Raw genomic sequence first — 26,421 nt, 5'->3', positions numbered from 1 at the left:
ATTGCCCATAAGTATGAGGCCTGGGGGTTCAGATCCCCAGAACCCATATAAATACTAAGTGGGTATGGAAGCCCACATATAATTCCAGTGCTCTGAAGACAAGACCTGGGATCCCAGGAGGAAAGTGTCTAGCCAGAGATCCGGGTGCAGCTGACAAACACTGTTCAATGAATTAATTAGAAAAACTGAAGAAGATACCTGATGCCAACCTTGGCCTTCACTTGTGCGTGCCCACGTACACAAAAGCCCATGAACACATGCACTCACACCACCACACATATGTAACAAATGAGAAAATGAAAAAGCTAAAAGGTCAGCATCCGGGTTCAGTTTTTTGCATGTGGCTGTCTAGCAGCCCCAGCACCATTTGTGGAAGAGTTAGCAGCTGACGCTGATGATGTGGGTATGCTGCTAGGCCCTCTACTCTCTTCTGTTGATCTATGTTCTACAGTCTTCACTGTAGTAGGGTTTGAGGTGTGGACACTCGCAGATGGAACCTGGAGTCTTGCAGCTCTAGGCAAGTGCTCCACCACTGAGCTCGACCTCCAGCCCAACTTCTCTGTCAGTACTATGCTTCCTATTTCAGGTCTTTCGGCTGAGAACCTATTGGCCAGTGTTATACACAGTGACCTGCTGGGCTTTTGACTGCTGGGCTTTACACTAAACTTTAGGTCAAGTTTGGAAGAACTGACACTGAACCCTAACCATGAACAAGGACTCTTCCATTATATCCATCACTTTCTAGTGTTCATACGAACCTTCCTCAAATTTTGTTAGATTGCCTCCTAAGCATTTCAGAGTTTGAACATTTTAACAATGAAAACATTCAAGCACAAAGTCAAACATTTGACAGGGACTGTTGAGATGTGTCTGTTGTCCTGGGGCTGAAGATGCAACTAAAGGGAAAAGGTACAGCTAGACAAGCAGCTGCCTGCACCAGGAGCCCTGGGCTCTACCTTGTGCTTCTGCCATCCCTGTGATGAGAGGCCTCAGATAGGCCTTTCTGTGTCCTGGTTTATACACTGGCTTACGTAAGGAATGGGTTGAACCTGGCCTCTCATGAAAACCTTACAGAACAGGTGCAAGTCTTCCTGTTATGAGGAAATTGGGGTTCTGGATGGGCCATAGCTGTGAGAATGGAAGAAGAGGGAGTGAACTATAGATTCTCAGACGGACTCCAGGGCCAGGGCCCCTCCCACAGCATTCCAGAAAACACTGCACATTCCAGAAAACAAAACAAAACTCTGCAACTCTAAGGGAGCCTGATCTGCAATCCTGCAAACAAACAAAAAAGATATTCTAAAGGCAGGAGTTTACAGCCCATACATATGTATGGGAAAAGCCAAGACTTACAGCAGTTAAGTCTTCAGTTAGAGGAGATGTGAACCAACTTCAAATGACTTTACATGAACCCCTCAGATCACGTTACAGAAGTCAGATCTTTGTATTATGGTGTTTCTCCCCAAAACATGATATTGCCCATCTACTATCCACCCACCCACCCATCCATCCATCCTTCCTTCCATCCATCTCTCTGAGATGCAGCTTGTTCACTGTCTTGAGAAATCGAAGCAGCACTCAACTCATAACCAGTTCTCCACCTTCTTTCCTTCCCCCAATGACCATCTAGTGCCCTTGACAAGCTGACACCAAGCAAAGCTCTTAGGGCTGGAGAAATGCTCTCAACATGTACTTCTCTTTATTTGCAACACTGACAATCTACATTTGATGGACATAAAGAAGCAGTTTGCACTACTAACCTTTGTGGCGGATGTAAGGCTTGATGTGGTTCCAGACTTTGGTCAGCAAGCTGAGTTTTAGGCGGTTGTAGGGGGCATTTGATACTAGATTTGCAAGGCACTGTGACAGAACAGAAACATATGTTCACCCACACAAAAAATAATAATGATATTTTTTATACTTATTTTTGTGAGTGTGTATGTGGAGGTCAGAGGGGAACTGTGGGAATCTGTTCTCTCCTCCCACTTCATGGATTTTGGGGATCAAACTTGTTTTGATGCAAGAGCCTTTACCCATGGAGCCATCCCACCATTCTTCTGTTGCCCAATTTTAAAGGTCTATTTACTAAAAAACAAAACAAACAAACAAAACCCAGTCTTTATTTATTTGTTTTGGTTTTTCAAGACAGAGTTTCTCTGTGTAGCTCTGTAGACCAGGCTGGCCTCAAACTCAACAGAGATCGCCTGCCTCTGCCTCCCAAGTGCTGGGATTTAAAGGTGTGCGCCACCACTGCCCAGCTGAAAACCAGTCTTTTTAATGTCTGTAGTTAGATTAGCTAATAGGCACAGACTTCCAAACAGGTGTCTTTGATATACTTAATACTTATGTTCTCAAGTCAGATTACTTTTGGGTGATGTGAGACACACAAACTGAAGTTTCTCTGAAGCTGAACTTGGAACTTACCTTAATTATCTGAGTAATGGTCTGGGACGATGACTCTGCCACCAACGCTAACAAAAGACATCTGTGCAACTCTCTAATGCTGGACGCAATCGTTACAGAGAAGGGGGTGAAAGCCATTTTGTGGTCAGTGGTGTCTTCAGCAACAGAAAGAAACTGCTTTGAGCCTTCCAAGATTGCAGACAAAACTTGCAAGGCACAGGCACGTGTCTGGAATTTCAAGATGATTCACACCGGTCAGTCAGAGGCTGGGATTCAGGCTCCCTTCTTTCTATATTGACTCAGTTCTCCAAGTATTCAGGGCCATCAGGGCAGAGAAGGAAGGCAAGGGGAGGATGCATCAGGTACCAAGGGCAGCTACAAGGTAGGCCACCTGCACCACAGAAGGCCACCATGGGACATCAGTAGGGCAGCACACAGATCTGAAGTCCTCTGTGGGAATGATTAGAGACCTCCATACCTAAGTATAAGGCCAATGGAAAGAGAACTAAACAGCACCTGAGAGTATCTACTTACATTCGAGTCTGAAGCATCCCAGTATGTGTCTATGCATATTAACAATGGTAATGCATTGTTTAGAAACGCTTGGGTGAAGGAAATAACACTGCAATGGGTGTATCTGATAAAGAATGGAAGTTGTATATGTTTATGTGTACATGTGTGTGCATGCGTGTGGAGTCTAATGCCAGGTTTCTTCCTCAGTTGCTCTCCACATTAGTTTTTGAGACAAGGCCTCACACTGAACCTGGAGCTCACTGATTTGGCTAGGCTGGCTGGCCCGCAAGCCCTAGAGATCCACCTGTCTCAACTACCCAGCTTTTTTATGGGTGCTGGGGATCTGAACTCATGTCCTCATGCTTGCACAGCAAGCTCTTTAAGTACTGAACCATCTCACAGACCCTAGAAATAATCTTATGTGTGGAGAGGGGAAAAGCCATCTTAGTCATGGAGTGCTGTTTATTTCAGGAAGACGGGTGACTGTGAGCTCCCATGTGGGTGCTGGAAATTGACCGTGGGTCTTCTGGAAGAGCAGTCAATGCTTTTCATCACTGAGCCATCTCTCTTACACTGTAATTAGCTACTCAAGTGATTATGGAGTGATAGGAGATGTCATTCTCTGAATGTTTCTCTTATTGTTTAATGAATAAAGCACTGTTGGCCAATAGGAAAGCAAGATAGGTGGGACTAGGAGACAAGGAGGAGAGAGGAAGTAGTAGGGGGGAGATTCAACATGGAGGACGGAGAGAGTAGAATGCCAGGCCCTCTCTCCGGTAAGATAAGACCACATGGAAATATTTAGATTAATAGTAATGGGTTAACATTTAAGACAGAGCTAGCCAATAAGTAATGCTAGTAACAGGCCAATAGCTTTATATCTAATACAGCATCTCTGTGTGTTATTTGGGGCTGGTGTGGCTTTGGGACCAGACCAGCAGGAAGTATTCCATCTACTGTGGATTATACTCTTCTTTTAGAGAGAAGCCTTAAAAATAGGTAAAATATGCAGTATGGCTAATTAAAATACTCAACTTTCGGTGGGTATGTGGACTACCTAAGGAAAGCCAGGTGTTCCTCAGTGTGATTTCTCAATACCCATTGCTGTGAGGCTGAGAACAGACTCCTTTTTAAGAGCTAGTTTCCAGAGAGGAAACTATCTAAACAGAGGCAGACTCTCCATCTGCCATGGGGTAGTTGCTGATGCTATCCAAACTGCAAAACTCTTTCCTGAAATTGCTGTTTTCTCATTAAAATATATAAATCATTCTTGATTCTTTAAGATATGGGCAAATCGTTAGGACCTTATTTTATTTATACTTCTATCTTATGCTTTCACAAAACAATACAGGCACTTTTCTAAGCTTTAGTTAGCCTCTACACCATGTATACTATATTGTGCTGAGTTAAGCCATTGAGTTGTTCCTAACACCTAACAGCTTCAGTGGGACTCAGAGACACATAAATTATAGTGCAGTGTGCTCTGATTTCAAGCAAAGCCTAGGGGGTTGGGTATAATCTTAACTCAGGTCTGCAGATTTCCTACCTATTAAGGTTCTCAAGTCAGGACCTGGGCTGGTATGAGAGCACTATTCAGAGAAGATTGGATGGGGCAAAGGGCAAGAGGACATAAAATTTTGTCTTACCTTTGGAGATGGGTCCTTTAATGTGAGTGTCATCAAGGATACAGACTGTGGGCTTCCAAGCTCAGGAGTGTCAGGAACAAAGGCTGACCAGTAGCCATATAGAACTTTTTTCTCTATCGATTTGATTGTAGAAAGAAAACAAGCTAATGCCCCTTGGCGAACCTTAGCTTGGTATGACCTTTCATAGTGAGAAGAATGTTTAGTAAGTTTTTAAAAATGCAAACGGAAATGCTATGTATTCTAACCAATTCAAATGACTTAAGAAACTAAGCATCCTGAGTACCCCTAAGGATGTTATCATCCCTTTCAAAATATGACCAAAACATGTTAGGTAACTTTGCCACAAGCTATTAATATTAAGGCTGATTAAAAACCAAACAAGAGTATAAGAGACTAATGTTTTGATTAGGAAACCCAGTTAGACAAGAAACAGTGCAGAGTATCCATGCATCTACTCAGTGGATAATCCCACAGCACTTGAGGTGGACACACACACACGCGCGCACACACACACACAAAGCCCCTACCACCGCTGACATGCTTTTTAGTGGAAGTGACAGATGGTTCAAAAAAGAACTGTTAACTGTAACACATTTTACATGACACTAGGGCAAAGGTAAATTACATGGTCATATAACAGAGACCTGAAGTCAGAATGGAGGTATTGGAAAAGTTTTCCAGAAACTATGACTTGTGAGCTTATTTTGAAGAGGGCTAGTGGTTAACAAGATGAAAGCCCAGAGAGAAGCAGAGTCACAACAGCAGATCCAGCAAGTAGCCATGGGTCAAAGTGACGCAAAGCCCCCACGTGAAGACGACCTTCAAGGTCAATGCCACATGGCAGACAGACAGGTTCTCAAGTCATATGCAACTACAAAGGTAGAATGTTATAACAAAATACTACTACCTCATTTTACCCTGCATGCCTCCTTCTGAATCGGAATAGTCTGACTCACTGCTGCTGACTCTTTTCCAGCTGGAGGAGGCGAAAGGCCAGGAGACCTGTTGTCTTCCTGCAGCTCTGCTTCCATCCACAGGCAAACTCTGCGAGCCCCAGGGGGAGGAGCACCAGGCGCTCTCGCCACATGTGTTTTTCCTGCTCGTGCTGAGAGCCGGGCCCACTTCCAATTCACCATTGGATTCTTCCTCCTCCTCCTTCTCTCCTTGTTGGGTTTTCTTTGCTTTTACTTTGTGTTTTTTCTTTTTATTCTGATTTTAGGAGCAAAGACATTATACATAATATATACATATGCATAACCACACACACATACTTACATACTTATATGTATCTACACATACACATATATATTATGACAGTCAAAACTACCTTTCAACTGAAATCATTGGTACCTTTGCATTTTAAAGTGACTGGAGATGCTCCCAACATGCAGTTTGCAGAAAGGAAAAAGAAGAAGCAAGAGTGGCAGAAGGTGCCAGGCATGACGCATGATGCACAGCATTAAACTCCCACCACAAGGAACAAGGCCCAAGTGACGCTGCAGTCACTTCTCAGAGTGTCTCCGCCCTCACCTATAAGCACCAGGCAAAGCTGTAGAGAAACTGGCCTTTTCCAGAGCATCTGCCAGAGCTCGAAAGCCCATGGAACATGAGCACAAAACCTGTCACCCAGGTGCAGCAAGTGTCCCTCTGGACAGCGCACAGGAGGTGGCAGCCATTGCACAGGATGCCTGTTCTAAGCATCTTAGGTTAGGCAGTAAAGATACGAAGTAAGGGCACTTTCTTTCTGTTCTTTCTGGCATCCAACTATCTTTGGGATCTGTTCCTTCCCCTTGTCTACTACTTAAAGTGCTCTTGACCTAGACTTTCTATTTGCAAAAATCTGGGGGTTTTCTCAGGCACGAATTTGACCATATTATTTTGCTATATGACTTTTCTATCACCTACAAGATAAACCCCTGACTCTGTAACACTCTGTGTAAGAACCCTCCACACTGCCAGTGACATGAGCCACACACTCTTACAGAGAATGCAGCTCTGTTTCCCCTCATCTCCACCCTGTTACTCATTCTGGAGTCTCCATTTACACAACACATCTTAAGTAAACCTCTTTCTTATTTGGACTGCATGCTCTGAATGTGATCTCACAGTATTCTGTAGGTGTTTTGGTGAAAGAAATTACAGGACTGGAATGGGTTACCCATCTTTATACAAAATTCCTATGGGTAGGCAGAATCAATCAATCAATCAATCAATCACTCAATCAACCTCCCCTCCCGTGTGTGTGTGTGTGTGTAACATGGGTGTATGGAGGCAAGACATCTGTGCATCTTCGTTTAACCCTTTCCACCTCATTTTTTGGAGGCAGGTTCTCAGTGAACTTGGAACTCACTGAATAGCCAGACTGACTGGCTGGCCAGCTCTTGGGATCTACTTGTCTCCACACATGCAGTGCTGGGGTTACAAAAGTGTGACACCAGGTTTTTTTGGTTTTTAAATATAGGTGGAAGGGATGCGAACTCAAGTCCTTATGTTTGTGCAACTGGTACTTTACCTACTGAGCCATCTCTCTAGCCTCTAGTGCCTGCATTCTTCATGTTTTCCCCAATGTCTCAGTACAGTATGTTTAATAACTGCTGAATAAATAAATAAATGAATTCCCAATGTAAGCATTCTTTGTCTGCTGGCACATTTCTAGCTATAAATCTTGCCCACGCATCTGTACACTTCAGAGTCTCCAGGGGAATGGGAAGAGAAAACAGCTATCTAGAAAGGCTGGGAAATGGGAGTGTGGTGTCATGGACACAATGACCTGACAGGCAGATGGTCTTCAGCGGCTCTGGAGAAGAACTGGCACATTAAGACCCAAAGGCTAAAAGGCAGCCCAGCCCACAGCCTGTTTCTATTATTATGCTTCTACTGGAATGCAGACCATCTGGTTGCTTTTGCACTATGGTACCTGTGATAGCCAGCCCTTTGCAAAAGAAGTGTATTGATTCTTCTTGATTTTGAGAGGCCCAGGAATGAACCTTCATAGCACTGCATGTTAAAGCAAATGCTTGTTTGCAGTGGTTACATTGCTAGACCTCTCAGAAGTACAAGGCACTCTAGCTGGTACTCTGAGCAATCGGATCAATTTTACATTTCTGTAGTAACTACACTAACTTGAAAACAAGTTTATAGTGGCCTTCTGAAGCAGCCAAGAGGCAAATACAGTGAGCACACACATCAACACAGCAAGCACTCAGACAATCCACAGCTGAAATCTCAGTGGACAGGGATGTACCGCAGATGGTCGAGCAGCACTGGGTTCTGGCTGCTGTGGTTTAACAGGTGATCGCCCATCATACTGAGGAAGTGGAGTTGGGTACAGCACCGCAGGCATCTCTATGTTCAATCCAGGGAGTCCGTGAAACATGACTTTCTAACAGTGAAAAGTGAGGAGAAACAAAGGCCACATAAATCATAAACAGAAACCAGCTGTTCTCATTGACAAAACACAGACAATGCTTAAAAACTACTACAGAATAAAATTGAGACAAAGGAGATACTTTAAGGTTAGTGCCCAAAGAAGTGCTTGATCCACACCCCCCTGAATGCTCCTGATCTCATCTGATTTCGGGAGGCCTGCAGGGTTGAGCGTGGCAAGTCCTGGGATGGGCAAAGAGCTTAATCGTGTCTACATGCAGCTGGATCTGCACTGGCCACACCAGATTAGGCTTAGTTTTAGTGCATCTATTATTTTGGCTTATCAACTCACTTTTATCCCGTTATTTTATGATATGATCACAAATTATTTAAACTAATTTATTATTTTTTAAACTCCAATTCTTTATTTTTTAAATTAGGTTTATTTATGTGCATGTTTTGCTTGCATGTATGTGCCTGTGGAGGTCAGACGAGAGGGGATGGATCCCCTGGCTCTGGAGCTGTGAATTGTTATAAGCCACTAAGTATGTGCCAGGTCCTCTGAGAAAGGAACAAGTGCTCTTAACCACCAAGCCATCTCTCCAGCTCCTAATTTATTGTATGTATTTATTCAACTATTTCCCTCTCTGTTTGCCCCTATTTAGGGATTAAGAGAAAGTAACTAAAATATTGGTCACAAAGCTAGACTGTTACAGATAGCTTTGACCTGAGGCAACACGGAACCTCTCTTCCTGGCTGACCTAAAGGGCAGTGGGTCTCAGAGGGTGACCTGACTTTCCCATTGTGTGCAGGCTCAGAAGCTAGTGATGGCTAGTAATGGCAGCCTGCTGCTCCTTAAGTACAAAAAGGCGAAGGAAGGTCCAAGATCATCTGTAATTAAATTATCTACAGATCATATCTCACCACTGATTCCTTCTGAGATTCCCAAGTAATTCTTAAAACTTTGATATATTGATTGCGGTTGTCCTCTGCTCTTAATTTTAACTGAGTATGGCTGAACGTGAACATCTTATTCTGCTCTTATAATCCACATTAAGAACTTCTAATGCCTTACCGCCAGGAGAGGTGAGAGGGTACAGGACAGCCCCACGCCCCACCCTTGGGCATGGAACTGTGAAGACTCCCTCACCTTTAGCACAGCGAGGAGTGCTCCCAGGTGCTCGGTTTGCGTCATTCTCATCTTCCCACCATTAAGAAGAGACTGTATGCCTTTCAGTGCATTCTGTAACAACTAAGGGGAGCAGAGATGCAAGTCAGAAGGCAGAATAAGACCTGGTTCCTCATGGACCAGCTCTGGAACAGTTAGATGGAAGAGAAAAGGCTCTTAGGGGGAGGACACTTTATGAAGCATGCACAGCGGAGAAGGGCCCCAGAGAGCAGAGCTGATGGGCGCTCTGGACAGCTTCCTTCCATTTACACCAGCAAGTGTAAATGATGAGCAAAAAGGGGGATGGGTGAGACAGCTCAGCAGGTATAGCCACCTGCCGCCAAGTCTGACGGCCTGAGCTCAGTTCCCAGGACCACTCAGTGGGAGGAGAGGACTTCTCCAACATGTCCTCCGAGCTCCACATAAGTGCTATGGCATGCCCATATGCACATACACCCATAACATAAAGTGTCATTTAAAAAATTTTTAGCTGGGCAGTGGTGGTACATGCTTTTAATCTCAGCACTCAGGAGGCAGAGACAGGTGGGTCTCTGTAAGTTCAAAACCAGCCTGGTGTACAAAGTGAGCCAGGACTGTTACACAGAAAAATCCTGTCTTGAAAAACAAAACACATTAAAAAAAAAAAAAAAAAAAACAGAAAGATGTGAGGAGCTCTGTAATAAACTGTAATGAACACCTTGAACAGCTCCTAAAGGCCAAGACATAGGTAGGAGGGCAGTTCTGATCAAGAATGCCCACAGGGGAGGAGGTGAACTGCAAACTTGTTGAAATAGTGGGGAAAGTTGATTTTCATGGATTATGGCTGCAACAATTACATTAGAAGCTAAATGTGTAAGCCAACAACAGCGACATGACTTTATCACATACTTTAAATGCTTCATCTTATGTACCACGTAAGAGCCCCACAATATGGCTTTGTCAGTTCAACTCTAGGGCAGAACATGGAAGTGCCAGAAACTTAACTAATCTGCCCAAATTACTCCATCTGTAGTCATCAGAAACCATGTCATATATAAGTTGGCACTGGGAAGGTGTCTAGGAGTCATTAAAACTTTAAAAATGGGAAGGTTGTAAAACAAGACATCAAATGATAAATGTGCTCATTCAAAAAGCTGAGGACCCAAAGAAAGAATTATTTCCAGTGGTCATATCTCAGTCAGGTACCAAAAACAACATACTATCTTGGATCTATAATACTTGAAATATATGCTTTGGAATTTAAAATATGCTCATGTGTCATCACATATGTCATTAAAAATATATTACTGAACAGTTTTTCTTCCTTTTCACCCTAAAGTCAGTCATAATCATTGTATTGTTTTTAGATTCAGGAGGAAAAAGAATAGGGTCTTTCAAGTTGTCAATACAAAACTCAAAGCTGGGTGGTGGCGGCGGCAGCAGCAGCAGCGGCGCACACCTTTGATCCCAGAACTCGGGAGGCAGAGGCAGGTGGATCTCTGATTTCAAGGCCAGCCTGGTTTACACAGTGAGTTCCAGGACAGCCAGGGCTACATAGAGAAACCCTGTCTCAAAAAAAAAAACAAAACAAAATAAAACAAAACTAAAGCAAGCAAAATAGTCTTTTTAATTCAAATAGTCATTTTAATTCAAAGGTGTAGCTTCAGTGCTATTGACTTACAGACACCGTTTACACATACATGTAGCTCTATCTTTCCAGACCAAACTAATAGAGTAGTCAGATCCTCTAGCCTCTGTTCTATGCCTACAGTGTCCAGATATTAACAGCAGTCTCACCTACCATGCAAAATGTTATATCATCCATATCAGACGATTTTGGAGACCGTAAAATAGTCAAGAAAGCTTGGAAGCAGATGTTCTGGTAGGAGTCCTCCAAGCACGGCTGTCCTGGTACACTAAAACACATGTAGAGAAAACAATTCAAGCAGTGTCCTTTGAAATGGTGTAGATAGACAAGCATTAATGCCAGCAACACAGACTGCTAAGTCTGGAACACATCCCTGAATACTACTGTGCTCCAGAAATGGCATTTTGGTTGATTAGTTACTGTTGGACCAGCATAGGCTTGACCACACATGAAAGTGGAAGAAAAGTTTCTATAAAAAAATGGCACAGAAGTGTAGTGGAGGTGAACGAAACAATCTCTTTTGGGTTCTGCTGTTCAGCCATAGGAGGGAAATAATGCAGGCAGATCCTGTGATATGAGAACATTACTGAATCTGCTTTCCCAGCCACTGGACAACAAAGTCAAGTCTGTGCTGTTTGTTACTGCATACTACAGACCAGCTCCATCTTCTTAAAGAAGAAACTAGACTTAATAGAAAAATCTCACAAGAGCCTAAATTCACATAAATATTCTTCCTAAAAGAATATGATAAGACTGACATATTACACACCTATCACTTTTCGCATGCATTTCTCCCTTCAATGTAAGATAACCTTGTTAAATGGCATAGGAAATGTAAACTAGGTTCTTTCTCTTTTTGTTTATTGAGACACAGTCTCATCCCTTGCCCAAGCTGGTCTGGTACTTGCTATATAGGATAGCCTCAAGCTAAGGATCTTCTTGCTTCAGCCTCCTGAGTGACGGGATCATAGACATGTGTCACTAGGCATAGCTTAAGCTAGGTTATTTTTCTACATTGGCTCTGGCTTCAGGCAGATACAACAATCTACGAAGGGCCCAGGAGAGGTCCTACCTTCTACTATTGGGAAGCCTGGTTGGATCCACATACCTGAGACATAAGTTGGCCATACAATGTACTGCAGCTCGCCTGACCTCAGGATCAGGGTGAGTTGAGTCACTCAACTTCATCAAGAGGCCGCTCTTGCCTAGCAAGTCTGGGAGATGCTGAAAAAAATATCAGCAGTGTGGGTATAAGAACGGCTTCTAGGAAGACAGTACTGGTTAGACAATATTTTCTTAACTAAAGGGCAGTTAAATATTTAAAAAAAATTAGCTATTAGGTTAAATCAAACATAATGCCAGGAATCAGTACTAAGAATAATTACTAGGTGACTGCTGGGGCTCTTTAGTCTTGGATACACGGACAGAGGGGGATGATGATGATAATGGTTAATAGAGAAGGCCAAGCACTGTTTCACTTCATCCTCAGAGCAATATCTTACACATGATCAGACAAGGCTCCAAGGGAATCAGGAAGGCTATACATGCAACGAGTGGCAAGATGAATACTTGAACACAGGTTTCTTGGCTCTCAAGTCTGTGCTACTAGCCTTTCAAAGGAAAGACATAACAGTTTAAATTATCTGTCCTAGTTAATCTCATTGGTCAACCTGACAAACTTAGAGTCACCTGGGAAGGGGGCTGGGACCTCAACTGAGGAACTGTCTCCATTAGACTGGCCTGGGGAAACGTTTGTAGGGCATTTCCTTAATTGCTAACTGATATAGAAGATTCCAGCCTACTGTGGGTGGTGCTATCCCTAGGCAGTTGGGCCTGCACTGTATAAATGACAGCTGAGCAAGCCAGGGAAGCAAGCTAGTAAGCAGCATCTCCCAGTGGTTTCTGCTGCAGCTCCTGCCCTGGCTCGTCTGGATGATGGGCTATAAACTGTAAAATGAAATTAACCCTTTCTTCCTCTAGCACATAACCTAAGACACTACCTTTTGACATTTTGAACCATTGCAGTAAACCAGTGTTGCCAGAGCTTGAAGAATTTCCATGTGTGTCCAAGAGCTACACTGATGAATAGCTGAGATTGTATAGGTCAACAGGAAATCCAAGTTCTGCTCATCTACAACCACCTAACAAGAAAGGAAAAAAATAGAGATGATCTAACATAAGACAATATACATTTATCTTTTTGTACCAAAGCGTTGGGTCTATGTTTGATCAAGACAGGGGGAGACCATCTTCTTGCTACAGGGTTTTGATCACTTCTGTCCCCTTGATATTTCCAAACTAGAACCTGGTAGTCCTTGTAACTTTTCCTGGAACTAATCAGAAACTGACAGCTGATGGGAGATGCCATTCTTTAAATGTTTCTCATATTAGTTAATGAATAAAACACTGTTGGCCAATAGGAAAGCAGGATAAGCGGGACTAGGAGGAGAGAGGAAGTAGTAGGGAGGAGTCAGCACGTAGAGACTAGAGAGGAGAATGCCAGCCCCTCTCTCCCGTAAGATAGGACCACGTGGAAGTACTTAGATTAATAGAAATTGGATTAATATTTAAGACAGAGCTAGCCGATAAGAAACTAGTAACTGGCCAACAGAATTATATGTATTACAGCATCTCTGTGTGTTATTGGGGGCTGGTGCAGCGGTGGAACCAGACCAGCTGGCGGGAAAATCTACTCATAACAGACAGCTATAAATACTGGCACAAGATTCAATACACTGAAATGTCATAATTCAACTAAATTTACTTAACACATAGTAATTTTTCAACTATCACATAGCAAACAAATATATCTACTAACTATTCATCTGTCATAATGTGAGGGATACACCAAGAAGACATGACACATCCCTAGAGTTTATAAGCTTCTTGAGAAAGAATGGGCTAACCAAAAAACAATTTATGGACATTCAAGTCCATATTCAGGATCATCAAATGCTAGAATGTTGGTTATGGACTATAGATACACCAGGTGATGGGAAGTTTTCCAACTGCCAGTGACACAGAGATGGATCACATATAAAGCACATGACAGTAGTAAAAATTCAGAAGCTATCTCCTACCTGTCTGTGACATTCTAACCCTGGAAGCAGTCTCTTCTCATTTAACACACACAGCTGGTTACACACCAGCATCCATTCCCTTGCCCGACAGCAGGGCTCTGGTTTTATTTGGATGCCCTCCTCTCTTGTAGTCTGAAGGATTCTGGTTGACACACAATGCTAATTGACATCCATATATTCATCTACTCGCGGATTAATTTCAAAGTTTTACAGATGGAAAACCAAAGAACAGACCTTAATAGAAATACCTGTGGACTTTTTACCCTGGGGCTCTCTATTCCTAACATACTTATGGGGTTTTATGTAGATCATAAAAATAGTCTCAGGTAAAGCAAAAAAAAAAAAAAAAAAAAAAAAAAAAGTCTAAGATGGCATGAGTGATGTTGGATTACTGAACCAAATATAAAAGAATATCCTCATAAGCAAAAGCCTAGAATTTCTCAGAAAATACATTTGGCCAGCGTTCTACTTGGTCTTAATTATATACTCTTAATAAGCATTGCTTTTTTTGGTGGTACTGATGCTGGTATTGAACCCATGGCCTCATGTGTGCCAGGCCTTACAAGGCTCCACCACTGAGTTATATTCTCAGCTCAAGGCATTTTGCTTTTCCAAGCTTTTCAAAAGATCAGACAACCCACCTGGCTCGATAGCAAACATCTGCAATTGCAACACTTTAAACATGAACAAAAAGATCAGAAGGTCAAGGTCTTTCTTGGGCCGACCTGAACTAAGATCCTGTCTCCAAATAAAACAAAACAAAATGATGAGCCTACCATATATGCATTCCCAAACACGGCCCTAAAGTTCCATATGTGATTACCTGTAATCTGTTAAGTAAATGATGGATCAGCTGAGACACTTTGCTGACAAGGTGATTCTGATTGAGAGGCACCAACTGACAAGCCCTCACAAGAAGAGCACTGACATCCTATTAAAAAAGATAAATGCACCCATTAGCCAAGTGAACACCCCAAAACACAGTCAAATGGGAAGTATAGTGAACGTTCCACAGTCAGTGAGGGAAAATATCCAAGTGAAAGTTGAGGAAGAAAATAAGGGTTGGGGGATGAAATAACAAAAATTAGGAAATACTAAAAAAAGAAGAAGAACTTTTACTATACAGTAAATTAAATAACAAAAGAAGGGCTTCCAACACAGAAAACACACATGTTACAGCTAAAAACACCAAGTGAGCCAGACATTCAATGCTATTGGGCAAATCAGAAACAACACTTACATGACCCTTATATAAAATCAGAAAAATTATAAAGTAAAAAAAGATGCTATCCACAAAAGACACCATCTGCTGATGCTCTTATGAATTTTTCCATTCTTATGTAAATGCACACTTATTTTTTAAAATTCGTATCCCTCCTTGAGCCCCATATCTGTCTCTTACTGTACAGATTATTTTATTGAGCAGCTTGCTTCTGCCATTTGCCAATATACATTGAAGATCTCTGATTAGGTTTACACTATGGGGTTTTTTGTTTTGGTTTATTTTATTTTTTTAATCAAATAGTAGATTCTGGCAAAGAATAGTCTGGAAAGGGGCTAGACTGGAGAAGAGCAGTGGGAGACCTGGGGAACTGTCTAGGCAAGAATTATTTTGCCTACAGCACAGACAATGGGAACAGAGAAGAGTGACCTGTGAAACATGTTTGAGGCAGACTCGGAAGAAATTTAACCCGACAGGCTGCAGGATAAAGGAAAGAAGAGGAGTGTGGACTTTGTGTGTACTTGGGGTGGGGCAGGGTAGAATAAATTGGGGATGGCAGTGTAGGAGATGAAGTATTCACCTTTGACAGCTATCAAATTGGAGATGCCTGTGGGCCATTGTAGGATTGGCTTAGGGATTCAGGGAAATTAGTAATATACAAGATCTGATGTGTATGAGTAAGATTACTCCGACAGCAGAAGTGAAGCAAACCAGAAGGAGCTAGTACGGAAACAAAACAGAAAACACAGGCACTAAGGCAAACAGGCTCCAATTCTAGCTCTGCCATTTGCCAAAACCGTGACGCTCTTTGTGAGCTTCAGTGTGTTCATCAACGAAAAGCAACTAAAAATCATCCTCGACTCGACTTTCCTGGAGTCGTTCACCAGGGATGGCAGCTGAGGGCGTCAGAACTCAGCTTTGAAAGATGGAGGGCAGAGACGGAGAGAGAAAGCCGGCTTGGAGCTAAGTCATCCGGTGTGCCGGTGACACCCGGAGGGGCCGGAGGGAGGAACCAGCTGTCGTTCTGGAAGGGTGAGGCACGCCGCCTACCTCGGGGGCCACGCCGCCGCCCTCGCTGTAGTTCTCGGAGATGAGCTGGTCGAAAAGCAGGTGGATCTCCATTCGGGACACGGTGCTGTCATCCGGCTGCAGCGCGCGGAGCCTGGCAGACAAGCGGCGGAACCCATCGTCCTCGGACGACGTCTCCCGCGGAGCCTCTCGCGGCTGCCCACAAGGAAGCGAGGAGGCGACCTGCGCCGCCGCCATTTTTCCCGCGTGATATAATTGGGAAGTACTTCCGGGGCACCGATTGGGGCAGGGCCTCGCTGTGTGCTCTAGTTCCGGAAAGTCTTTGTTGCACTACAGGTTGCAAGCGGTGGTGTGATTACAATAGCCTTCCTTCGGTCTAGTATCACCTTGTAAAAGGTGGCAGAAATAAGGTTTGGAAACATTGCCATCCACACCTCCTTATCTTTTCAGAAAGTTTGTCCCTGGGCTGGGCTGACATTACTACAGTTTCAATATTGTGGCTGAGTTGTAGCGCACGCTCGTTGATGGCAGTGACAGAAATGCTATGTGACACCCTTCTAAAAGAGTCCTTGATCTCTTTTACCCCCAGATGCGAAAGTACTCCCACCCAGTGAGATAAACTGGTTGTTATAGTAATGGTTCTCCTTGCTTGACACCAAAAGTGTCTGAAGCAGTACTTAAAAGACATGTTCAAACATTGCACTGAGCTAGAAGGAGGTGGGGCCCCTTTCTTACCACAGTAGAAGTATGAAGAGACTGTGTGAACAGTATGGGTTTAGCAACATGGATGACCCACATAAAGTACTATTCAAGACGGAATGACCTTGGGTTATAGAGTATCCTGTTGCTAAGCTGTGAGTTTCCACAGTCTCAGGGTAGGAGTTTGGTGTGTAGGGGCTGCTACCATGTAACTCGGATCAATGCAAAAAGTCTTCAAAGGCTTCCCTGGGAACCCTGTGTATATTTTTCCCCCTTTAGTCAGTGATGACCACATAATAGGTATGTTTATTTTATATACTACCAGATCGCAACATTTTGGCATTAGTAGCTTTTTCATTGTTAAGATTAGATACCTGAGAGGAACAATTTAAAGAAAGGAGGACTTATTTTGGGGCTCAGTATTTCCGAGGTTTAAGCCTGTCCCGCTTTGCTCTGCAGTAAAGGAGAATTATCATGACAACAGGTATGTTTGGTTGAGGCTGCTCACCTAAAGCAATCAGGAAGTGGCAAGAAACTAGGTGGGCCCAGGACAAAATACCCTAGTAACCTACCTCCTTCAGTAATGCCCCTGCTTCCTGAACAGTGTCATCAGCTATGGACCAATTGTCCTCAACATATGAGTCTGTGGGAGATGTGTCATATTCAAACCACAACAACATCCAACCAAATAATTCAAGTGTCATGGAGACTTTTGCAATGATGGTTTATTAAAAGAAACACCTCTGTGACCCTCCCCACTGTTATTGTAATCTCCATCCATGACCTCCATTTTCAGCTCCTTTCTTGGGCATGGAGTTCCAAATAGGCATATTTTTTTTTCCAGATAGAAGCTATAAAAAGAAAGTTAGAATTATTAAAGAAGATGTCCCCTGACGCAATTCTTCATTGGAGAAATAGATATTAGAAATTATACTTGAGACCTGCTATTTGGGGGTACCTGGCTACCCAGAATGCAATGAGAAATAGCAGTTCTTAATTCTGGAAGTGCTTAATTCTTAATTCTGTAGTGCTTGCTGAAAGCCAGCAAGCACTACAGCTGAACAGAGCAAATATAGTGTTCTAAACATGAACAATTCCGGTTTGTTTTAATTTAGTATTAGTATTATTTGTGTGAATGATTATGTTTGCATATGTGCAGTTATGTGAATGTCATGGCATACATGTAAGAGACTTTGAAAGCCAGTCTCTCCTTTCACCATGGGACCTCTAAGGCTCAAACTCAGATCGCCAGTCTTGGCAGCAGGAGCCTATATCCACTGATCAATCTGTTGGCCCAAACAGTTTGGTGTTTAGAGTGCATGCTAAACCTGCTAATATCATTTAGCCATATTAATACATCTTAATTACAGTAGCTTTTATTATACTTTTTTCAATTAATGGGTACTGAAAACCAAAAAGGGAAACTTATATAATAATATAAGTCCCATCAAACATTTTATAGAAGAAACATCTGCTTAGGTCAATATGGCAATGTGCATCAAAGGCTTAATATGGGAATATACTTTGGTCATTGATTATATATGTTAGGTTGTATCCCAAAGGAATTAATAAGGGTGTGCATATTTAATAGTCATTAAAGTCATGTTAGTATATAAAATAAATATCTTAAATGTATATTTACAGAGATTGCTTGTAGAAGAGCATATACAACGAACTATAGAGAAGCAAAGGTTTGTGGGATGGGACTGAGGCTAAGTACTGATATTAAAATTGTTGATTAACTATTTTTAAATTAAATAGCTAAGGAGTCAAAAAGAGCCAGTGGTGCACGCCTTTAATCCTAGCACTTCGGAGGCAGAGGTAGGTGGATCTCTGTGAGTTTGAGGCCAGATTGGTCTACAGAACAAGTTCCAGGACAACCAGAGCTATATAGAGAAACCCTGGGTCAAAACAAACAAACAAACAAACCCCAAAAGCTATGAGTCTTATTTTTAAAGATATTTTTATATTTTTGCATAATGAAATATGTATCACAGTCATAAACAGACATTATTTTTGGGTGATATATGGGTGATTTTATCTTCCTGCTCAAATATTGTCTGATTTTTCTCCTGGTAGACTGCATTGGGAAATGATTCTAAAGGTTTGGAAAGCACCATCTTGAGGTAGGTGCATCTTCTTCATGAAGAAAAAAAAGGGAAACACTATAGGGAGACACATAGGATTCTATCCTGCCAACTTCTGGAAAGTTCTGTGGGTGTCAAATGTATAACTGGTCTGGTCTGGGAAAGATTTGGGGTACCAGTGTGGGCCAGATGGTCTTACCTGTTACTAACTTGTAGCACAGATGTTACTGCACCCACTGCTGATGCATTGCTCCCCTTCCCCACAGTCCCAGTCACCTTTGCAGAGCTCAGCGCAGGTGCCTAAATCAGAAAAGATCATTTGAAGGCCAGGCAGGTGGAATAAACCTGGAATACCAGCTGAGGCAGGCAGATGACCAGCTAAGGGCCAGCCTGGGCTACACAACGAATTTACTCCCTCACAAACAGACAAACAGATGGTGAAACCCACTGTGCTTTAGGTTCAAGTTCTGGAGATGACAGGCCTCAGTTAAGGAGTAAATTTCACTGGTTTCTTTTAGCTCAATGCAGAGTATAATTCGTAAGCTGTTACCGTTTATTTCTGCTAAAAAACCAAGGGACACAGATAATCTCACTTAAGCAAGCCCACTTTAGAGATGTGGATAGCGGGGGGTTGTGGAAAAGAAGAAAGAAGGTTGCCTAAGTGAAATTACTTCTCCATCATCTGGTGCTGCTGCTCCTCTGAGATGAGAAAGTTGGTGACCCCTTGACCCTATTCACAGTAGTTTGGTCAATCTTTTAAGTATTTGGGTTGAGCTTTTGCTATATATGACGAATTCAGAAAGCGCTGAGGCCTAAGACAGGCCCCTTGGAGCCTTCCAGTGCAAGTAAGACTTATATTTAAGGTTCCAAAAGCAAAGCAGTGTTTCATAAGTGTCCTGCAAAGTGGATCCAGAGGACTCGAAGGGCTCGGAGGAGATAGGCGTCATTTCTTGTTCATCAGAAAAAGTAAGCCTTGAAGTGCAGGAATATTCTCAAGGAAGAGTAGTTGGGGAAAGCAGAGGGAGTGCTGAAGGGAAAGACACAAGAATTCCCAAGGGGAAGCTGTAAATGGGCAGGGTTTCTGAGATGGCTGCACGCTGCCTAGGATACAGGACCTACAGAGGCATTCCCACAGCTCTAGACTGACTCTTCAGGTCTCCTCTCTTAGACACACCATTTGCTTCTCTGTGTTCCCTGGAGTATGGGGAGCCAGGGGGAGGGGAAGGGGAGGTCTGGCCAACTTTGGGAGTGGCTGGAAGTAAAGCAGGAGAAGGAAACTCTGCAGAGAGCAACCACGTGGTCAGGACCTGTGGATTGGGGATTCCACTGCTGTCACTGGGGAAGATTACCTGCTGTGGAGGCAGAGATAGAACCAGGATTTAACTAGTCAACACACTGAAGAAGGAAGAGAGGGATGGGGAGAGCTTTGAGGTGTGTGTGGGGGGAACTATGGCAATGGCAGAGCCTTGGAGCAATCAGGGCTGGACACAGTGAGGCAACCAGAGGGCAAAGGCCAGAAGAGAGGCAATGTTTCAAAAACAGGAAGTTGATGGAGTGGGGAAGAGGGTGAAGAAGGGACGACTAAGCTGGATCTAAAGACATTTTGGAGTAATACATTTCAGTAAAAAATAGGCCAGGAAAAAAGCAAGCTGCAGAGTGGGGGTTGGGGGATGAGGGCTTGGGGATAGCAGAGAAGCAGACAGTGTTAGGGCTGCAAAGGGAGATTTTACTTCTGAGAAGGGTCAGGAGACCCATCCAGGGCACCAGAGAGGAACGCATCATGTGTTTAGTGGGGTAGGACTTGAGGCCGTGGTTACCAAAGAGTCAAGAGAGGAGTGGGTGGAGAAGTAAGAATACTCCTTTGAGGCCAAAGGAGGTGAGGTGCTTGTTGTATCCAGCATAGCAGGATGAGGCCGGAACCTTGCCATGGGTTTGAGATCACCCTGGGCTGCACAGTGAGTTCCTGGCCTGCTTGGTCTATGGTCCGAGACTGTCTCAAACAAACAAACAACAACATCAAAAACCCTATAGCAACAAGCCCTTTTTGTGAATATTATTGGTAAAGAAGATTGAGACTGACCCATGTTTAACACAATTAGAGAGCTATTTTGTTTAGGCAGGAAGAAAGTGGTAGAGAGGGAGATGCGGGGAGGTGGAGAATGGCTGTTGAGCAAGCAGGAGCAGAGTCCAGGTAGGTGGGTGACCCAGCAAATGGAGAGAGAGAAGAAAATCGGAAGAGGCATTCTGTTCTAAGGGACCATCAAGGAAGATCCTAAAGAGCCCCCCCCCCCCCCAGCCACTTCCTGCGCGCATGCACACTGGTTCTGGATGTCCTACCTCTGGCACCTTCATTCAAGGCAGAACAATGCTACCTTTTGCCCGGACTTACCTAAAAGTTGCAGTGGTCTCACTGCAGCCTGAAGCTCCTGGACCTCCAGGCTGAGGGCGATGAGGGACACCATGACAAGGAAGGCTCCCAGCTTCATGGTGCTGGTGGAGGGTTTTAGCCAACATGCAGCGGGGTTGAAAGCTGCCAGAATTTAAACCTTTTCACCCACTGGGCTAGAATGCAACGTCAGGGGTGGATCTGCACACCATGGAAGCCAAAGCCCCGCCCAGAAACTAGCCTTTCTGGGAACACACACCATGTGTGTCCTGGGTAATGCCATGTTACCCAAGCCAGGCTCTGTGCCAAGAACACCCTCCTCTGCCCCACAAACTGGACACCTAAAGTTGGGAAGCTGGGGTGCCTGAGGGGCTCTCATTCATCTTCAACAAAGTATTAGAGGCCAATTCTCGGCCAGGACCATGCTGGGATAAGGAATGTGTCCTCAGGAGATCACAATCCAGGAGCCTGCTGTTGGTAGGAAGGTCATCATCCGCTTTCCCATCTCTCCCCTCCCTGCTCCAGCACAACTGTTCTTGTGACTGAGGCCAGGGAGAGCAAGTGGGGTGTGGCTACCTGTTGATGAGACAGAAAGCCACTGCAATTTTCCTCTGCCTTGATGTGATCATCTCCGCTGCTTAGAGCCTTCATTTTGGGGAGCTGCAGCTGGCAACACCATGTTAAACCCTCCCAGGATGCCTCCCAGGCTGCATATCACTGCTGTGGAACTTGGAATGGTGTGATAGTGACAGCTAGCCTGAGCGTGAACTTTCATTTCCTCCTTCTTGTGGACGTGCCTACCAATCAAGATGAGCTTACCTCAGACCACCCTTGGTTTGGGGACCAGGGGGATATACCCTCTTTTTTCCCCATGGGTGGAGGAGGGGTGTGCATAATGTTTGGTTAGGAACACCGAGTCTCATAAAATACCTTAACATGAAATGAGGTAGGAGCAGGTGGGATGGGGAGTGAGGGGTAAGAGGGTTGGTCTGTTGTCCCTTGGTAGGGCCCTGGGAAGATGGTTAATTTCACTTTAGTGAGTCAAGTACTTGGGCTGGGACTATAGCTTAAAGATGGAGGGCATGGGGCCCTAAGTTCAATTCCTAGGAACACACACTCACACACACACACACACACACACACACACACACACACACACACGAGGGTGGGGAGAAAACTGGATGTTTCACAAGGACTCTGCTTCCTAATTCCGGGGCTACAGAAAGAGTCTGCTCCTTTCATTTGTCACACCCTTAAATGCCACAGGTTAGAGGCCCTGTGGATAAACACTGCTAGCTCTCCCAAAGGGGTTCAATGAGGTTAAAAGGTTATGGGCCATGCAGAAGGAATTTTTTGCAAGCTGCTTTAACCCCACTCTGCCTAGCCCAAAGGCAGATCTGTTGGTGTACAATCTGCACCAGGTCTAAAGCCTGGCACACTACCAGCTTCTCATCACTATGCTAACATACCTGGCTAATGCAACTAGAAGGAGGAAGGATTTACTCCGGTTCACTCTTTACTGTTTGAGGGGATTATTATGGTGGAGAAGGCTTGGCAGAGTGTACAACTGGGATTTCTCACAGTTTTGCAGATGAGGAGATAGGTAGACAGACATGGACACAGATATAGACATACACACATATAGACATAAACCCCATCCCCAGTACCCCATTTTCCCAGCCAAATTCTAGCTTCTCAAGTTTCTGAGTCCTCCCCAGGCAGCACCACCAGTTAGGGATCAAGTGGACCACCAGTTAGGGATCGAGTGGTGCAAACACCTAAGCCCATGGTGGGGTCATTTCATGCTCAATCCATAACACCCAGGAAAGACTTTAGAGATATTAAACACTAAAACATTACACAGCTCGTTTCCATGTGATTCCACGTTCTTACAATCCTGAGGCCTGAAATAAAAATATTTTCTGAAATCGCACAAAAGTCAAAGGTATATTGACTCATTCTCATTTCTTTTCATATAGTCTCATTTTTTTTTTTTTTTTTTTTTTTTTTTTTTTTGGCGGCCTAAGCAAGTGCTTGTTGGACCCAGAGGGACACTCGGAGCTGAGTGGGGATTTGGAGTGTGAATGATATGCTCCATCCTGCCCCCTCATCTCTTCTCTTGGGCCCCACTTGTCTCTGCCATCCAGGCATTCCTGCTTGTTCTGCTCCATGCACATGGGTGAGGACAGTAACTTTTAACTTGTCCAGCTTGGCTGTGCCTAGAACAGGGAATTCCTTTCCCTTTCTTCTCTGAATGTGGGCATTCTTGTCTTTCAAAAGCTAGGTCCTTATCTATCAATCAACCTAGCTCAAGCATCACCTCCAGAACTTTCCTAAGCCCAACCCCTAGGGGAGTAACTGGATCATTGGACTCCTCATAGTTCTTATTGAGCCCTGTTAACACATAATAACTTAATTACTACCGTCACTGCCTGACATTTCTCCCCTGGGAGGATCTTGACAGCTAGGAGGGGGCTTGTTTTCAGTGCTCCATGATGGGTGTTTACTGTCCTTAGTGATTATTGGGGGTGTTAGAGAGACGAAGAAAAATGGTAGAGGGGGGGAGGACAAGAAGTCGAAGGTGGGTCCACCTAGGACCCATACTGGAATCTTGAATTTGCCAAACTGGCTAATTCCAGAAAGGTGCACACTGACAGCATTGAAGCTCAATAAGCCCCCATTCCAATCCCATCATGTTGTCCGTAAAGTGTGAATCTAAATAAGAATTCATGTCAGTGAAAAAGAGCTATATTAATTTTGAGCACTGCTTATGAGTCTGCTACTGGGCAACACAGCCAGTGTTCAGTGCAGGGGTTATAGAGGCAACCGGTACGTGGCTTATTCTTAAGAAAGCTTCCATTCTAAGGGAGGAGTAGGAGACCACAAACAGCCTGTGATGAAAGCAAATTTAGAGACACCCCCCCCCCCCCCCCGCTGACTGAGAACAAAGACAGTGTCAACTTGACACAGGCTTGAGTCATCTCAGAAGAGGGGACCTCTATTGAGAAACCACAATTGAGAAAAACAGCCCCCACCAGATTGGCCTGTAGACAAGGCTGTAGGGCATTTTTAAAATTAGTAGTTCATGGGGGGAGGGCCCAACTCATTGTGTGGGGGTGCCATCCCTGGGCTGGTGGTCCTGGGTACCTCAAGAAAGCAATTTGAGCAAGCCACACGAAACAAGTCACTAAGCAGCTCCCTCCCACGGCCTCTGCATCAGCTCCTGCCTCCAGGTCCCTGCCCTGTTTAATTTCATGACCTGACTACCTTAAGTGTAACCTGAGAGTTGTAAGCTGAAATAAACCCTTTCCTCCATGAGTTGCTTATGGTTATGAAAACCCAGCTAAGACAGAGTATTTTATTTACAGAAGTAAAAAGTAGAAACCAAAAGTCACTTTGCTTTCTCAGGACTGCCAAGGGTGAATCCATTTGCATTTTGCATAAATAACTGGGCTCTCCACCTGCAAAAAGCCTTGGCTGGGGTCTCCACCAGCTCTCGGTATGCAAATGCCCTTACTATATTTAACTTGCGCTGAATTGTTGTAGGCTCTGCCAATTAAATAGATCCTTAAACTTTCTGAGTCTATAGTGCCTCAAGAAATTTCATTTTCTCTTGCGGAGATCAAGACGTCAACAAGACCGGTGCTTGAGTAGAGAGGCACACTCCAGATGTGAGCCAGAGGAGTCACTATTTACCTGCATTTGCTGAACACTTGAGCCATTCTAGGCTAAGCCCCTCCGCCCGACATTCTTTTTTTGTTATTTGTTTTTGGTGTTTTGAGACAGGGTTTATCTGGAACCTGTCCTGGAGCTCACTCTGTTGACCAGGCTGACCTTTAACCAATCCCAGCACTCAGGAGGCAGAGGTGGGCCACCAGCTCTCCACCAACATCCTTGCAGACATTCCTGTGTTTAATGATTCAACAGGCAATACGGTGGTTTGTCAGTTGCAATGCTGATTGCCCAAAGGAAGCATTTGTGTGAGGGGCTGTCAGAGCCCTGTCTGCCTCACTGTCATTTCAACTCTGTCTTTCACTCTCCACTGACCCCTTCCTCTGCCTTGAACCATGCTAGGGAGAGTGATTATCAGGAGGATACTGAAGGTGAGAGCTTGATCAGTGTAGTTTCAGACATCTTTCCAAACAGGTAAAGTTGCTAAGCCTCAGTGGTCTCTTCTGCAAAGTGGCTGAAGCAGGCTAGAAAGAGGAGGAAGAGGAAAGGGTCATAGGAAAGGAAAGGAACTGCTCACCCTGGGAGCTAGTTTGCATCTCCTGTTGTCAGGATGTTTAAAAGGATACATTCTGCTTATTTGGGGCCAATGTTTGTGGCCCTCTCTTTTCCATCTCTAAATCTAAACAGCACACCCACAAACCATCATGTAATTTCATTTACACACAGTTTTACTTTAATGTTGGGTGCTGGAGAGATGGTTTAGAAGACCTGGGTTCGAGTCCCAGCACCCACATGGTGGCTTACAACTGTCTGTAACTCCAGTTTCCAAGGAATCTAATGTCCCTTTCTGGTCTCTGTGGGTACCAGGCATACTACACACAGGCCAAACATCCATACACATAAAATACTTTTTAAAATTTTACTTTGTTTAAAAACATTACTTAATCTTTTATCCTTTTTATAAATGATGTCCTTTGAATAATGTAATTTAGAAATCATAAGACCATATAAATGTTGCAAAGACACCTAAGTGTGACTCTTACCTTGAGAAGCCCACACTCATGACTTTGTCCTGTGCTATCCTTTCCCTGTCCATCTTCCTGTCTACATCCTTAAACTCACTAATCTTGCTCTCTTCTGGTTTATCCCAAAGTTTTTTCCTGTAGAGTCAAAGATCTGGCTTTATTTGGGTGGAAGTCTCTAACTGGGGAGGGAACTCCTCAGATTGCTGATGTCATTTCTGGGTTGCTTTTCCTGCTACTACTGACAAAAGTTATCCTTTATTGGGCATATGAGATGAGAAAAAAGTATATACATATATATGTATGTGTATATATAATGTACACACACTGGTACAACATCCTTTAAATTGTCAGCTATCAGTACTATGAATATCTGCAAAAGGGATTGTTGGTTTGTCTTTCTGGTCTCTGGAACAGGCCACTTATGAGTAACTTGTGCAAAAGCATATGAGGTACTTAGGAAATACTACAAATAATACTAAGGAAATAAAATAAAAAGGA

The 26,421-nt window shown here is 43.8% G+C and overlaps 1 protein-coding gene across 1 annotated transcript in view; it reads right to left on the bottom strand.

Annotated features, from left to right (window-relative positions):
• The window catches only part of Heatr6 (HEAT repeat containing 6), a 29,367-nt gene extending 12,835 nt beyond the window's left edge, over nt 1-16,532 (bottom strand). Inside the window, 12 exon segments of the mRNA XM_051181414.1 lie at nt 1,761-1,860; nt 2,425-2,631; nt 4,563-4,740; nt 5,470-5,771; nt 7,807-7,944; nt 9,079-9,180; nt 10,877-10,991; nt 11,832-11,947; nt 12,724-12,864; nt 14,627-14,734; nt 16,076-16,474; nt 16,476-16,532. Of these exon segments, the coding sequence (XP_051037371.1) occupies nt 1,761-1,860; nt 2,425-2,631; nt 4,563-4,740; nt 5,470-5,771; nt 7,807-7,944; nt 9,079-9,180; nt 10,877-10,991; nt 11,832-11,947; nt 12,724-12,864; nt 14,627-14,734; nt 16,076-16,474; nt 16,476-16,532 (1,963 nt within the window).
• Between the last annotated feature and the right edge of the window lie 9,889 nt (nt 16,533-26,421).

This window comes from Phodopus roborovskii, unplaced genomic scaffold (assembly GCF_943737965.1).
Source record: "Phodopus roborovskii unplaced genomic scaffold, PHOROB, whole genome shotgun sequence".
NCBI lineage: Eukaryota > Metazoa > Chordata > Mammalia > Rodentia > Cricetidae > Phodopus > Phodopus roborovskii.
Note: the sequence above shows the minus strand (reverse complement) of the source record. Positions and strands in the feature narration are given on the sequence as shown.